Here is a 13,109-nt window from a genome sequence, read left to right as displayed (position 1 = left end):
TTTTCTCATAGGGCTTGGTCTCCAGGCCCCTGATCATCCTCGTCCCTCTCCTCTGCACCCGTTCCATTCTGTCCACATTCTTTTTGAAGCAAGGACTCCAGAACTGCACACAGTACTCCAGGTGTGGCCTGACCAATGCTGTGTATAGTAGAACTATGACATCTTGTGACCTAAATTTAGGTTCTCTTGTAATGATTAACTCTTTTTAAAAAAATACAGATGATGCATTCCACAGTGGATTAGAATGTACTACATTGGCCCATATCCCACAAAATGATAGCTTACCTAACACACTGACAAAGACATCAAAAAACTGGAAAGTAAGAAGAGGCTCTTTCATGTGAACATAGTAATCAGCTATAGTCCTGAAGACATCTCTTTCAAATCCCAAGTAAGTAGGTTGTTTCAGATCTGGATACCTGGGCCCTAATGAAAGCAAGAATATTCTTATTCAGCTTGTACTAGTTGTAGAAATATCTATTCAATAGCAGAGCCAATTTCAGGAAAAGATTTACGACACTCTATACAAAAAAAAACCCCATAAAAATATTCCACAAATTGGGAAGCATGAGAAATTATGAATATATGCTATCCTAAAGATTACATTTTTTTACCTGTACCACCCAATCCCTATTTTGCCATTCCATTAATTGCAGGACAATTTAGGATTTCCTGGGCTAAGAAACAATTCAAACGCACAGGAGCCCTACGAGATAGTTTTCTCCCTCAACTTGAGCTGTCTCAAAATGTGCCCCTATAGCATAATCTCTGCCCATGTTAGCCTCTGTCTGCAACAAGTTTCTCTCAAAGGTAAGCTTGAAAAGTAAATGGGTCAGCCGCTCAGCTTCCACAAACCAACAAGTTGAGCTGCTAAGGTGCCACTTTCTCCACGTATTTTTCCTTTTGACCGGCAATGGGAGAGTGGGCAATAAATTTATTTCTTTTAAACATTTATAAGCCAATGTTTCTCTCAGGCAACAGGGGCCCAAGGTTGCTATCTAATGAAAAACCATTTAAATCATAGAAACTATTAAACTATTAAAACACCCAGCAGACACGCTTATAAATGTAAATGTAGTCCCCTGTGCAAGCACTGGGTCATTACTGATGTCACATCATGACGTTTACAAGGCAGACTTTGTTTACGGGGTGGTTTGCCATTGCCTTCCCCAGTCATCTACACTTTACCCCCAGCTAGCTGGGTACTCATTTTACTGACCTCGGAAGGATGAAAGGCTGAGTGAACCTTGAGCCGGCCACCTGAAACTGACTTCCGTCGGGATTGAACTCAGGTCGTGAGCAGAGCATTTGATGCAGTACTGCAGCTTACCACTCTACACCACGGGGCTCCTACCCTTATAAATAGCAGCCCCTAAAAACCAACAGACTATAGAGTCCATCAAGAGACTTGGAAGGCTCACTTGGAAAATTCTTTCATGCAACCCTTACAACATTGGAAAAGAGATGGAGCCTTATTAATTTCTTCTGGAAGGCTATTCCACAGGACCAGAAAAGGTACAGAGAAAGCCAGTGTGTGAGTGGCAACAGTACATACCCTCACAGGGTTTGGGATGACCGATAGGTGTTGCTGTGCTGAATGAAATTGCTGCATGTGGTCGTATTGGGAGACACAGTCAGTTGCTGCTTTTAACAAAAGTTTCACTATAGAGGATGGATTAACACAGATGTTTCCCCACAGACCTGATTTCTGTGCAAATTCTGAGTCAGTGTGCTTGTGCAAGTGAATAACTGAAACATGTGAATCAACTCTGGGAGGCTGAAGAGTAATCCAAAACAGAAGACCCACCGAAGGAGAGCCAGCGTGGAGTGGTGGTTAAGAGCAGTGGACTCTAATCTGGAGAACTGGGTTTGATTCTCCCACTCCTCCACATGAGCAGCGGACTCTAATCTGGTGAACCGGGTTGGTTTCCCCACTCCTGCACATGAATCCAGCTGGGTGACCTTGGGCTAGTCACAGTTCTCTTCGAGCTCTCTCTGCCTCACCTACCTCACAAGGTGTCTGTTGTGGGGAGAGGAAGGGAAGGAGATTGTAAACTAGTTTGATTCTCCTTAAAAGGTAGAGAAAATCGGCATATAAAAACTAATTCTTCTTCTTTTTCTTCTTAATAAACAGAAGAGCCACTTAATCTGGAGAAAGGCTTTAAACTTGAGCCAAAAGGAAAGGTGGGGCATAAATATGTTAATAAATGAGTAACTAAACTTTCCTCAGGGGAGTGGTAGGATGAGGTAGGATCCACCGCACAGAACCGAGTGGGAAAGAATGACACTGCAGCAGCTCTACAAATGCAATGCCAAAAGAAGCCTCACATTGGATGACACACTTGATCTATTCTTCTATAGATTTTTATAGAAAAGGAAAAATCATTCCTCACCTCAGGGCAATGAAACCGATACTTACAATTTGCCAGACACTTCATTGCTGACAGCACCCAGTGAGGTAGCTCCTCTGCATTCAAAAAGGATTCAGAAAATTTAAATTGTTAAAACGTACCAACACAGACTACACAAAGCACAGAAAGAAAGCTACAGACACAGGGAATGCTTAACGCCATGGCAGCCTGCTTCCATCCCTCAGACAACGCGCACAAGATCAGAGCACCAGGGCCTGAAGAATCTCCTTTCCACCCTTCTATCTTTTAAAGTTTTGTGACATCCAGTTTGATGCTGAGTTCTGGCGCGCTTGAAAGCTTGTGCAATTTTGGGGTCAATATGGTTAGTGCTAATTTAAAAAGTACTACACAGATTTCATTCTTGTTTTTGAATTCTGTAGGGGCCAATATGGCTGTACAACTTTTTTCATATTTAACGTGCCCTTTCAAAGGAGTAACGTTTTCAGCTTGTAACTGCTTCTATCAGAAACAAGTCACCGGGACTTGGTTTAACCTCAATAGGCAAAACATGGATTTGCAATTCATTCCTGAACTTCAGGCTTGCATGCTCGTTTCATCTTCAGGCACTCCCTGACTTCCTCTTTCACAGCTAACCATGGCGGTCCAGGGTATTGCTCTGTGAACTGTCATGCACATTAGTGGCTCTATTTAAATATTCTGTTTCCAAAATGTCTCTTGACGGTGAACAATCTTTTACTCCTTTTCTAATATTTTAGATGGTTTCTTTTCTGAATTATCACAAAAGTCAGCACAACAACTGGAAAAGCAACAAGAACAGATGGCTCCTCTTACTTGATTTATCTTCTAAAATGACAACTCCCTGCTTGTTGATATGATACACATTCTGGATTATATGCTTTGGGTTCACGAGTTTGGTGTCCAGCACATCTTCTAGGGAATCCAAGCCTAAAATTTTTTGCAAGCTGTGTTAAAGAAGAAGAAGAAGGAAAAAAAAAACAGACTAAAGATGAAATTATTTGCAGTCAGCCCACATACTACAACTAACTACAGGCACACCTCATTTAATTGTGCTTCGTTTAAATAGGCCTTGCAGATATTGCATTTGTTTTTACACATTGAAGGTTTGTGGCAACCCTGCTTCGAGCAAGTCTGAGGTACGCCTGTATTTTACATTCCCATTGCCACAGAGACTTAAAACTGATCACAACGTTTTGATCGGCAGCATGAAGCCACATTGAGACATTACTCATCAAAACAACAATGGGTTGGACAGAGATAATTTTCTCCATCTTCTGCTTCCTTCATCAGGTCCCTAAGATGCCAAAAAGCCAATGCTGGATCCAAAAGATCCTCATCAACAACGTGCCATTGCGCATGGGGAACCGCTATAAAGAGGTCTTGGGGCAAAACTGTCACCAGCTCCTCCTGCTACTAACAAGGAAAACGCAGCAGAGCAAGCTTTCCATTGGCACAAGAGGGAAGAAGAAGAATTTTACCCAATTCATCCTCCTCACTACAGACCTCCAAGTCTTGTGGAATTTTGTGGATGTAACTTCCTGAATTCCCCAGAATCAGCTTTTCTGGGGCCTTGGGAAAGGTTACCACTATGAGTGCCTTCCACTCACAATTCACAGGATCCAATCCAGTAACACATCTTTAAAACAAAACAAACAAAACCTTGCTGCGTACAATTAAACAAGACGCAATACTAATTTTTGTAAAGCTTTGCTTTTAGGTTAGGGTTCGCTTTGTTTTCTGTAATATCATAAGAACATAAAAAAGGCCCTGCTGGATCAGACCAAGGCCCATCAAATCCAGCAGTCTGCTCACACAGTGGCCAGCCAGGTACCTCTAGGAAGCAACAAGACGACTGCAGCAGCATTATCCTGCCTGTGTTCCAAAGCACCTAATGTAATAGGCATGCTCCTCTGATTCTAGAGAGAATAGGTATGCAGCATGACTAGTATCCATTTTAACTAATAGCCATGAATACCCCTTTCCTCCATGAATATGTCCACTCCCCTCTTAAAGCCTTCCAAGTTGGCAGCCATCACCACATCCTGGGGCAGGGAGTTCCACAATTTAACTATGCGTTAAAGTTAACTATATCTAAAGATTGAGAGCCAGCATGGTGTAGTGGTTAAGATGTTGGACTAGGATTTGGGAAACCCAGGTTCGAATCCCCATTCTGCCATGGAAACTTGCTGGGTAACCTTGGGCCAGTCACACACTCTCAGCCTTGACCCTGACAAGTATTTGGATGGGAGACCTCCAAGGAATACCAGGGTTGTGAAGCGGGGACAGGCAATGCCAAATCACCTCTGAAAGTCTCTTGCCTTGAAAACCCTACAAGGTCATCATAAGTCGTCTGTGACATGATGGCATTTTAGGTAAAGGTAAAGGTAAAGGTCCCCTGTGCAAGCACCGGGTCATTCCTGACCCATGGGGAGACGTCACATCCCGACGTTTTCTAGGCAGACTTTGTTTGCGGGGTGGTTTGCCAGTGCCTTCCCCAGTCATCTTCCCTTTACCCCCAGCAAGCTGGGTACTCATTTGACCGACCTCGGAAGGATGGAAGGCTGAGTCGACCTTGAGCCGGCTACCTGAAACCGACTTCCGTCGGGATCGAACTCAGGTCGTGAGCAGAGCTTCCATGTTCTCGTTACATTCTCAGAACACATAAACTGGAGAACAGCAACCATTCCCAAACAGTGGAATAACAATTTCCTTTAGAGGGGATCAGCAACGGAGGTTGTTATAGATGTCACAGCATTTTAAAAAGACTCGGATTGCAAATCAAGGAGTGAAATCAATAAGCAATTCCATTTACAGATTCTGCATTTACTCAGCATGAAACCACTATTTTTTGGTAAAGCACGGCCTAATGCTTATTGTACCACCTTAGGTTTAAAAGAAACTTACTGCGATAGTGTCATGGATTTCCATATCTCTTCTATATTTGCCTCTGTTAATTGTCGACGGTGTACAAGTCTACATGTTGGTACTTCTCCAATTGCTATACTGTGACGTTTGAACCACATTTCAGAGTTCTATAGCAGAAGAAAGAGGTTTCTTAGTTTGCGATACTTTCATAAGAACATAAGAAAAGCCATGTTGGATCAGACCAAGGCCCATCAAGTCCAGCAGTCTGTTCATACAGTGGCCAACTAGGTGCCTCTAGGAAACCCACAAACAAGACGACTGCAGCAGCATCCTGCCTGTGCTCCACACCACCTAATATAATGGGCATGCTCTTCTGATCCTGGAGAGAATAGGTATGCATCATGACTAGTATTAATTTTGACTAGCAGCCATGGATAACCCTATTCTCCATGAACATGTCCACTCCCCTCCTAAAGCCTTCCAAGTTGGCAGCCATCACCACATCCTGGGGCGGGAAGTTTCACACTTTAACTATGCATTGTGTGAAGAACATTTAATGAAGACACTATTTCTACAGCAATAACAACCTGCTCATAGTTCAAACAAACCTAGTCACAATTATGTTTCATTTAAATCACTGGTTCCCAACCAGGGGTCCGCGAGAACTAAATTAAGGTCCGCGAAACAAAGTTATAAACCCATAATAAATTAATATTTTCAATTAAAAGTTCTCTATTATAAAAATATATATATTCAAATATTATTCTAAGCTTAATGTTTAACTAACAGTTATGATTAAAGTTTATTTTCAAATTGTTGGAATTTTTATTTTGAACCTTGGGGTCCCTGCACCGAACAAAAAAGTCCTAGTGGTCCCTGGTCAAAAAAAGGTTGGGAACCACTGATTTAAATCAATGGTACAGGTTCTCTATAATCAGGAAATTGTTGATTCTACCACTACACATCACAGTTTTAAACAACACTGCACTGAAAATAATGTTCTTGGATTATTATAGTGTATTTCTTAAGAGTTAGTTGTCATTCCACCAGTACAAAGATTGATTTGTTGTAAATCTTACCAGCATGATTGGCTTCATTGGTATGTCTTCTTGGAAAGTATCTTTTTCAATACCATCCCAGTTAGGAAATTTAATAATTTCCTTTCGGAATTGGGATTGTTTCGGGTATGGTTTCAGTGGCGAGAAAGGAGGAAATCTACAATAAAAGGGCATTGTCAAATTATCACGAAATCCAGTCTGTAAAAACAATGGGGGAAACCCTCTCATCTACACTTGGTTATTATAACCCAGCTTGTTTGATAAATACATCACACCCACATCATTGGCCATGCTACTGATTTGTTAATGTGGATTCGTATGCAATGGGTCAACCAATACAGGTATATTTGAGTGATAAATGAGCAAAGATCCATACAGAGAAATGGAAGAAGTGAAAAGCCAGAAACTAATATGTTCTTCAAGGGATAAGTCCTTATTTATCTTCTCAGTTAACTCAAGTTGCTTACACATTCACAAATCTGCTTAGTCAGCATACTTTCAACAGAATTTTATTCTCTGATCAAATGTGAGTACAACCCCAACGAATGGTCTCTGACTGTCAATACTTTTTGTTCTTTGTTTCTCAAGTTGAGAAAGTATGAATTATCAACCCATGCAATTATTTTGAAAATAAATGAAAAATCTATTAGACTTCATGCATCACTAACTGGTATGTAAATAAACTTCCAAAATGTACCAGAGAAATTATTATTATACGTATTATAAATATATTTGAGGAAATGTCTAAAAGGACCCTTTTTATAAAAAGATCAAAAAGAAACTTTGTTTGCACAATAATGCAACAGTCCAGCAGGGGGAGCTCCACATATAGTCACTATTTTAAAATAAAATGTGGAAGAGAATTCAGACCACAATTTGACTTTGCTTTTGTCACCAGAAAGTACACTAACAAGAAATTCATTCAATGTGACAACCACCCAAAGAATTAAAAAATCTTGTAAAAGCTGTCTAGCTGAAAAAGGTAAAGGTAAAGGTCCCCTGTGCGAGCACCGGGTCATTCCTGTCCCATAGGGTGACGTCACATCCCTACGTTTCCAAGGCAGACTTTGTTTATGGGGTGGTTTGCCAGTGCCTTCCCCAGTCATCTTCCCTTTACCCCCAGCAAGCTGAAACCAATCTGTTAAACAGCTGATAGCAAACAGGGTTATCGGTGCTGAACACTAAGCATTTTTTGTTTTTTAATTGAGGGGGGAAACTGAGATAGAGTTTGACTTAAGCTGAAATCATAAAAATGTTACTTAAAGGCACATATTGAAGAAAGCTATATACTTTAAGTATCAAAAGTGTACTTAGAAAGTAGAGAGCTTTGCTATCAGAAAGGCTTTTGAGGGCCAAAACTGTGAAGTGGGTATCACTCCAGATGCCAGCCCTTGTCTCTGCTGACTTTCTCACTTCCCTTCACTTAACCTCATCACTGTAAATATAAAAGCTTATTACATATAAAGACTGCAGACAGGAGGAGGAGAAGGAGAAGACGAGGAGGAGATTTTTATATGCCAACTTTCTCTGCCACTTAAGGAAGACTCAAACCGGCTTACAATCACCTTCCCTTCCCCTCCCTGCAACAGACACCCTGTGAGGTAGGTGAGGCTGAGAGAGTGTGACTAGCCCAAGGTCACCCATCTGGCTTCATGTGGAGGAGTGGGGAAACCAACCCAGTTCAACAGATTAGCCTCCACCGCTCATGTGGAGGAGAGGGGAAACAAATCCGGTTCTCCAGATTACAGTCCACAGCTCCAAACCACCGTTCTTAACCACTACTCCACACTGGCTCTCAAAAGATAATTCAGTGACTTATGGTTCACATGTGTGTCCTAGGGAGATTTAGATATATTTGATAGGGCTCAGTTTCCCCTAAACATTCTAATACACGGTCTTGGGATCTACTACAACTATGCCATTAATTCCAGTCACCAGTCTGTTTCACTCACTGTACCTATTAACAGGCTGTGAACCTCTTTTTCATATTCTGAGCCGATAGCACACCTTTACAACCATCGTCAAGCTTGAACTGCTGCAGCACTCTTTGATTAGGCTTGCTACTGAATTACTCAGAAGTGGCATGTCAAAGGCTGATCGTGTTTTGGAAAGACTATATAAAACCTGTGTGTGCATTATCTATATACTAACAGTGAAGGCAACCAAATCTGAGGATACTTAAATCAGGTGACTGGAGCTGGAAACAGGAAAGGCAGGTTTTTCTACAAACCTGAAAAGGGCCCTAGGTTTGCAGAAAAAATTGAAAACTAAATAATAATAATAATAATAATAATAACAACAACAACAACAGGGCTTTTTTAAAAACCTGAAAATGATGTTATGCCTGTAGCTTTAAGCAATGGATTCTTTCAGCGGCTGTTGCTAGGCAACCACAGTTATCCAGGCTGGGTTTCTGTAACTAAAAAGGCAGGGGGAGAAGGCAATGTGCTTTCCAGGCCTATTTATAGCCTTTGAAGGACAGGCTTGGCTAGGGCTGCCAGCTCGTTTGGGAAATGCCTGGAGATTTAGGTGAGGAGCCTGGGGTGACAGGATTTGGGGCGGGGAGAGGCCTCAGCCGGATATGATGCCATAGAGTCCATCCTCCATTTTCTCCAGGGGGACAGATCTCTGTCATCTGGAGCTCAGTAGTAATTCCAGGAGATCTCCAGGTCCCACGTTGGCAAACCTAGGCCTGGCATCAACCACTGGGTGACTTGATACTACCTAACTTGCATGACTCAACTAGCCCTGGCTGATACTGTTCAACAGCAGCCACCCTATGAAAGCCAGTGTGGTGTAGCAGTTAGAGTGGGGTCTGGGAGATCCAGGTTCAAATCTCTATCTGGCTGTGGAAGCTCATTGGGTGGTTTTGGGGCAGTCACATACTTTCAGCCTACCCTACCTCACAGGGTTGTTGTGTGGATAAAAAAGAGGAGAGGAGAATAATGTAAGCTTCTTTGGTCCCTACTTTGAAGAAAGGTGGGATGTAAATGAAGTTAATAAATAATAAATCTAGCTGAAGATGGAAGGCAGATAAAAGGTTGGTGAATGGTTGAGAAGGGGAGAATGAGGCAAGGAAAGGGGGTTTGCTAGGAGGAAAAGGGGGGAAAGTGTGGAGAAAGGGATACAGGGGGGATTGAGGTGCCCCACACAAGTCCTTGAGGCTTCCCTACCATGCAAGTGGGCCTGGCCCAGTGGCCACCATCACAAAACTGGGCTATTGTTTTCCTAGGCAGAGGCTACTGGGAGGAGAGGGAAAGCAGTAGACAGGGGCAGATACATGTAGGTAGGTTGTTGAGTGGTTATGGGGCCTTTCAGGATAGGCTATGGGGGAGAGGCTATGGGGACTTTCAGGATAGGAAAAGATGAACTGATGGGGGAGGGGGAAATGAGATGCCTCCTGCAAGTCCTTGTGGGTTCCCACTTGTAACAGCGGCCAGTCAAATCTGAGGATAATTAAATCTGGTGACTGGAGCTCTGAACAGGCAAGACAGATTTTTTTGTACAAACCTGAAAAGGGCCCAGGTTTGCAGAAAAACGTGGCCAAAAAATAAATGGGGATATTTAAAAAAAAAAAAAACTGAAAATGATAAATGGAGTGCCTATAGAGTAAATAGTGCTTGTAGCAAGGAGAACTGAATAAAGCAGACAAAGGTCCCAATCTGAACAACACTTCTGGGTGTACAGTCCCATTGATGCTGATTAAGTTATTTCACAGAACTACATCGCAAACAAACAAGGAATCATCTCAACTGAGTGGGTTCCATTATTTCACAAGCAGGGAACGATCATAAGATTATCCGTCACGTTGATTTGTTGTTCAAAATAACCTGAATTTTTGAACAAGATGATCAGGTGATACAAGATGGTAAACACTAGCAATTACGTTAAATGTGGTTCCGTGCAAGGAAAAGCTGGAACTCCATGCTGCATGAGACTTCTTTTATTGTCCACCTTAAGATGAGTCAGACAGCAGTAGTAAGATACGCCTTGGCAGATTACTGCTGAAATGTAGACCTCCCCCCTCCTAACTATGTTAGTTTTGGCTAACTATCTCAAGATTCATGCTGTCTGAGAAAACAACTGAGCAGCCAGCCCCAGATATCATGTTTCATGCCCAGCTAGGTCTGTGGTCTGGGCTCTCTCTTTGCCCCATTAGTGAAACCCAGATTCATATTCTGAGCCAATGACCAACTTTTGATCCATCATCAAAAGCAAGGGTTACCGCAGCGCTCTTTGCAGAGGCTTGTTTTAAATAAGTAATTTTTGAACAGTCTTGTTTTGAACAAGACTGAGCATGTTTTGGAAAGGTTGCAAAAACCTGTGTTTTATTTAACAATCAGAGCTTAACCTTCAGAGCTGCCACCAGTGTCTGCAAAGCAAGGGGGACCAAGTTCCCTCCTGAGAGGCTCCTAACCGCCCATCAAGTCAGCTGTTTGTGGAAAGAACTGTGTGGCAGGAACAACTCTGCCCACTGTCTCAGACACTGTTTTCTATTCTGCGCCCAGGCAAGAGCTGGGAGTGGATGCCTCTGGGAAGAGCTTGCCCTCTGCCCTATTGCCAAGCTGATGCTAAAAGGTGTTGACTCAGGTGTAGTCTGATAACGTCACTCGGTTTTCTTCTGAGGTGGTGTAATATCTACATATGAAAGCCCACCCAGCCCCGAGACTGCAACCGATTTTGTACAAACCTGTTTCTAATCCATCTGGAAAATCTATAAAACACAAACGGAGCAATATAAATAAACAGCGCAAATTAAACCTGGAAGGCTTTCCTGCCTGCCAATGTCAATAACTTGGGCAGATTTTTGTTACTGTTTTAAAATATATATTTTAATAATAGCTGACACGTTTCAATTTTTTTTCTTTGCTTGCATTATTATGTGCAGGAACGCAATCATGTCTCGCCAGTCTGACTACAGACACATTTAGTATTTTTTTTTAAAATTAATGTGCATAAAAACCTCTCTTCAGTTATTTTATATCTTCTGGAACAGCAAACCTAGTTCCACTGCCAAGGTGCAAGAACTGGTGCTGGCTTGGGGAAACTTTAGGGTATGATACTGGTGGTACATTCAACAGGAGCCATAAATGCTGTCATTTTAAATTAATTCTCCATTCAGGTATTCAGGGTGGTTTACACCCTGTGTAAGTTTGAACTGGCAACCTACATGTCTGTGTGAGAGAGCCTCATCAGATGCCTAATATTCCCAGCACTCTGTGTATGTGTATATTTACAGTCTTGTAAATACGGGGGTCCCTGACTGTTTAGGGCATTGAAGATAAGCACCAGCACCTTGAACTTGATCTGGTATTCAATCTGGAGCCAGTGCAGCTGACAGAGCACTGGTCGTACGTGTGCTCTCCGTACGGTTCCAGTAAGGACCTGTGCATTCTGTTAGCAAAGTCAGACAAATCTGAGGACACTTAAATCTGCAGATAGGGACCATGAAGGACCAAGAAAGATCTTTGGTCAAACCTGAAAATCACCCCAGGTTTGCACAAAGGTCAGATTTTTTTTTTTAAAATGCATAGGGGGTTATAAAACCCCAAAATTATAAAAGGAGTGCCTGTAGCTTTAAAAAGAGATGCCCTCAGTGGCCCTTGATAGACAACCACAACAGTCATGATTCACCCAGGCCTGGCTGCTTGCTACTGTTCAACAGCAGCCACCCCACGAAAACCAGTGCAGTGTAGTGGTTTCAGACTGGGTATTCAAATCCCTATTCTGCTGTAGAAACTCACTGGGTGACTTTGGGCCAGTTACACATTCTCAGCCTCACTGGTTTGCAGTGAGGATAAACTGGAGGGGAAGAGAACACTGAGAGCTGCACTGGGTTCCAATTGTGGAGAAAGGCAGGATATAAATGAAGTAAATAAACAAGATGGGGGCAGGTAAAAGGTAGATTAGAGGGTGGGTGTGAAGGTGAGAAGGAATCAGGGAAAGGTGAGGATATGGTAGTTGCTAGGATGAGGGAAAGAGGGAAAAGTGTGGGGAGGGGATGCAGGACAAAATGAAGTGCCCCCCACAAGTCCTTACAGGTTTCCTCCAATGCAAATGTGTCCAGCTCAGCTGACACCATGCAACTGGGCCATAGTTTTCCTGGGAGGAGATTGCCATGGGGAGGGAAGGAAGGAAAGCTGAAGACAGAGGGGCAGATAAAGGTAGGTTTGCTAGTGAAGAGAGAAGGAAGCAAGAAAAGGGGAGAGGAAAATGTGATGCACCCTGCAAGTCTTTGTGAATACCCCACTTGCATATTCTAATAGCCAAGTCAGCCAAATCTGAGGATACTTAAATTCCAGAGACTGGTGTGGTGAATGGACAAGGTGTGTCTTTTGCAAACCTGAAAAACACTCCAGATTTTCAGAAAAACCTGAAATATTAAAAAAATACATTAGGTGATTTAAAAAATCCCAAAATTATAAAAATTGTGCCCGTAGCTTTAATAAACAGAGGCTCTCAGGGGCTGTTGCTAGCCAACCACAACCATTTGGCTAGCATTCCAGGCTCTGGAATCTGCTTGGATTCTGCCAGTATAAGGCAGGAAGAAGGCCTCTTTTGGCCAATGTCTGCCAGGAAAAAGACGGGAAGGGGCTGTTTTGGCCAAAGTCTGCAAAGGAAGGGAGACCAAGTTCCCTCCTGAGAGGCTCCTAACCGCCCATCAAGTCAGCTGTTTGTGGAAAGAACTGTGTGGCAGGAACAACTCTGCCCACTGTCTCAGACACTGTTTTCTATTCTGCGCCCAGGCAAGAGCTGGGAGTGGATGCCTCTGGGAAGAACTTGCTCTCCGCCCTAC

At 42.7% G+C, this 13,109-nt stretch overlaps 1 protein-coding gene across 1 annotated transcript in view; it reads right to left on the bottom strand.

Moving 5' to 3' along the window:
* Positions 1-13,109, bottom strand: part of DEPDC1B (DEP domain containing 1B) — a 38,415-nt gene that overhangs the window by 13,215 nt on the left and 12,091 nt on the right. The window contains exons 3-7 of the mRNA XM_056848484.1: positions 6,335-6,470; positions 5,295-5,422; positions 3,204-3,334; positions 2,420-2,467; positions 286-426 (exon numbers count right to left, since the gene is read on the bottom strand). Of these exons, the coding sequence (XP_056704462.1) occupies positions 286-426; positions 2,420-2,467; positions 3,204-3,334; positions 5,295-5,422; positions 6,335-6,470 (584 nt within the window). The remainder of the gene's footprint in view (positions 1-285; positions 427-2,419; positions 2,468-3,203; positions 3,335-5,294; positions 5,423-6,334; positions 6,471-13,109) is intronic.

Source organism: Euleptes europaea, chromosome 4 (genome assembly GCF_029931775.1).
Source record: "Euleptes europaea isolate rEulEur1 chromosome 4, rEulEur1.hap1, whole genome shotgun sequence".
Taxonomy (NCBI): domain Eukaryota; kingdom Metazoa; phylum Chordata; class Lepidosauria; order Squamata; family Sphaerodactylidae; genus Euleptes; species Euleptes europaea.
The sequence above is the reverse complement of the archived record's forward strand: the minus strand, read 5'-3'. Positions and strand labels throughout refer to the sequence as shown.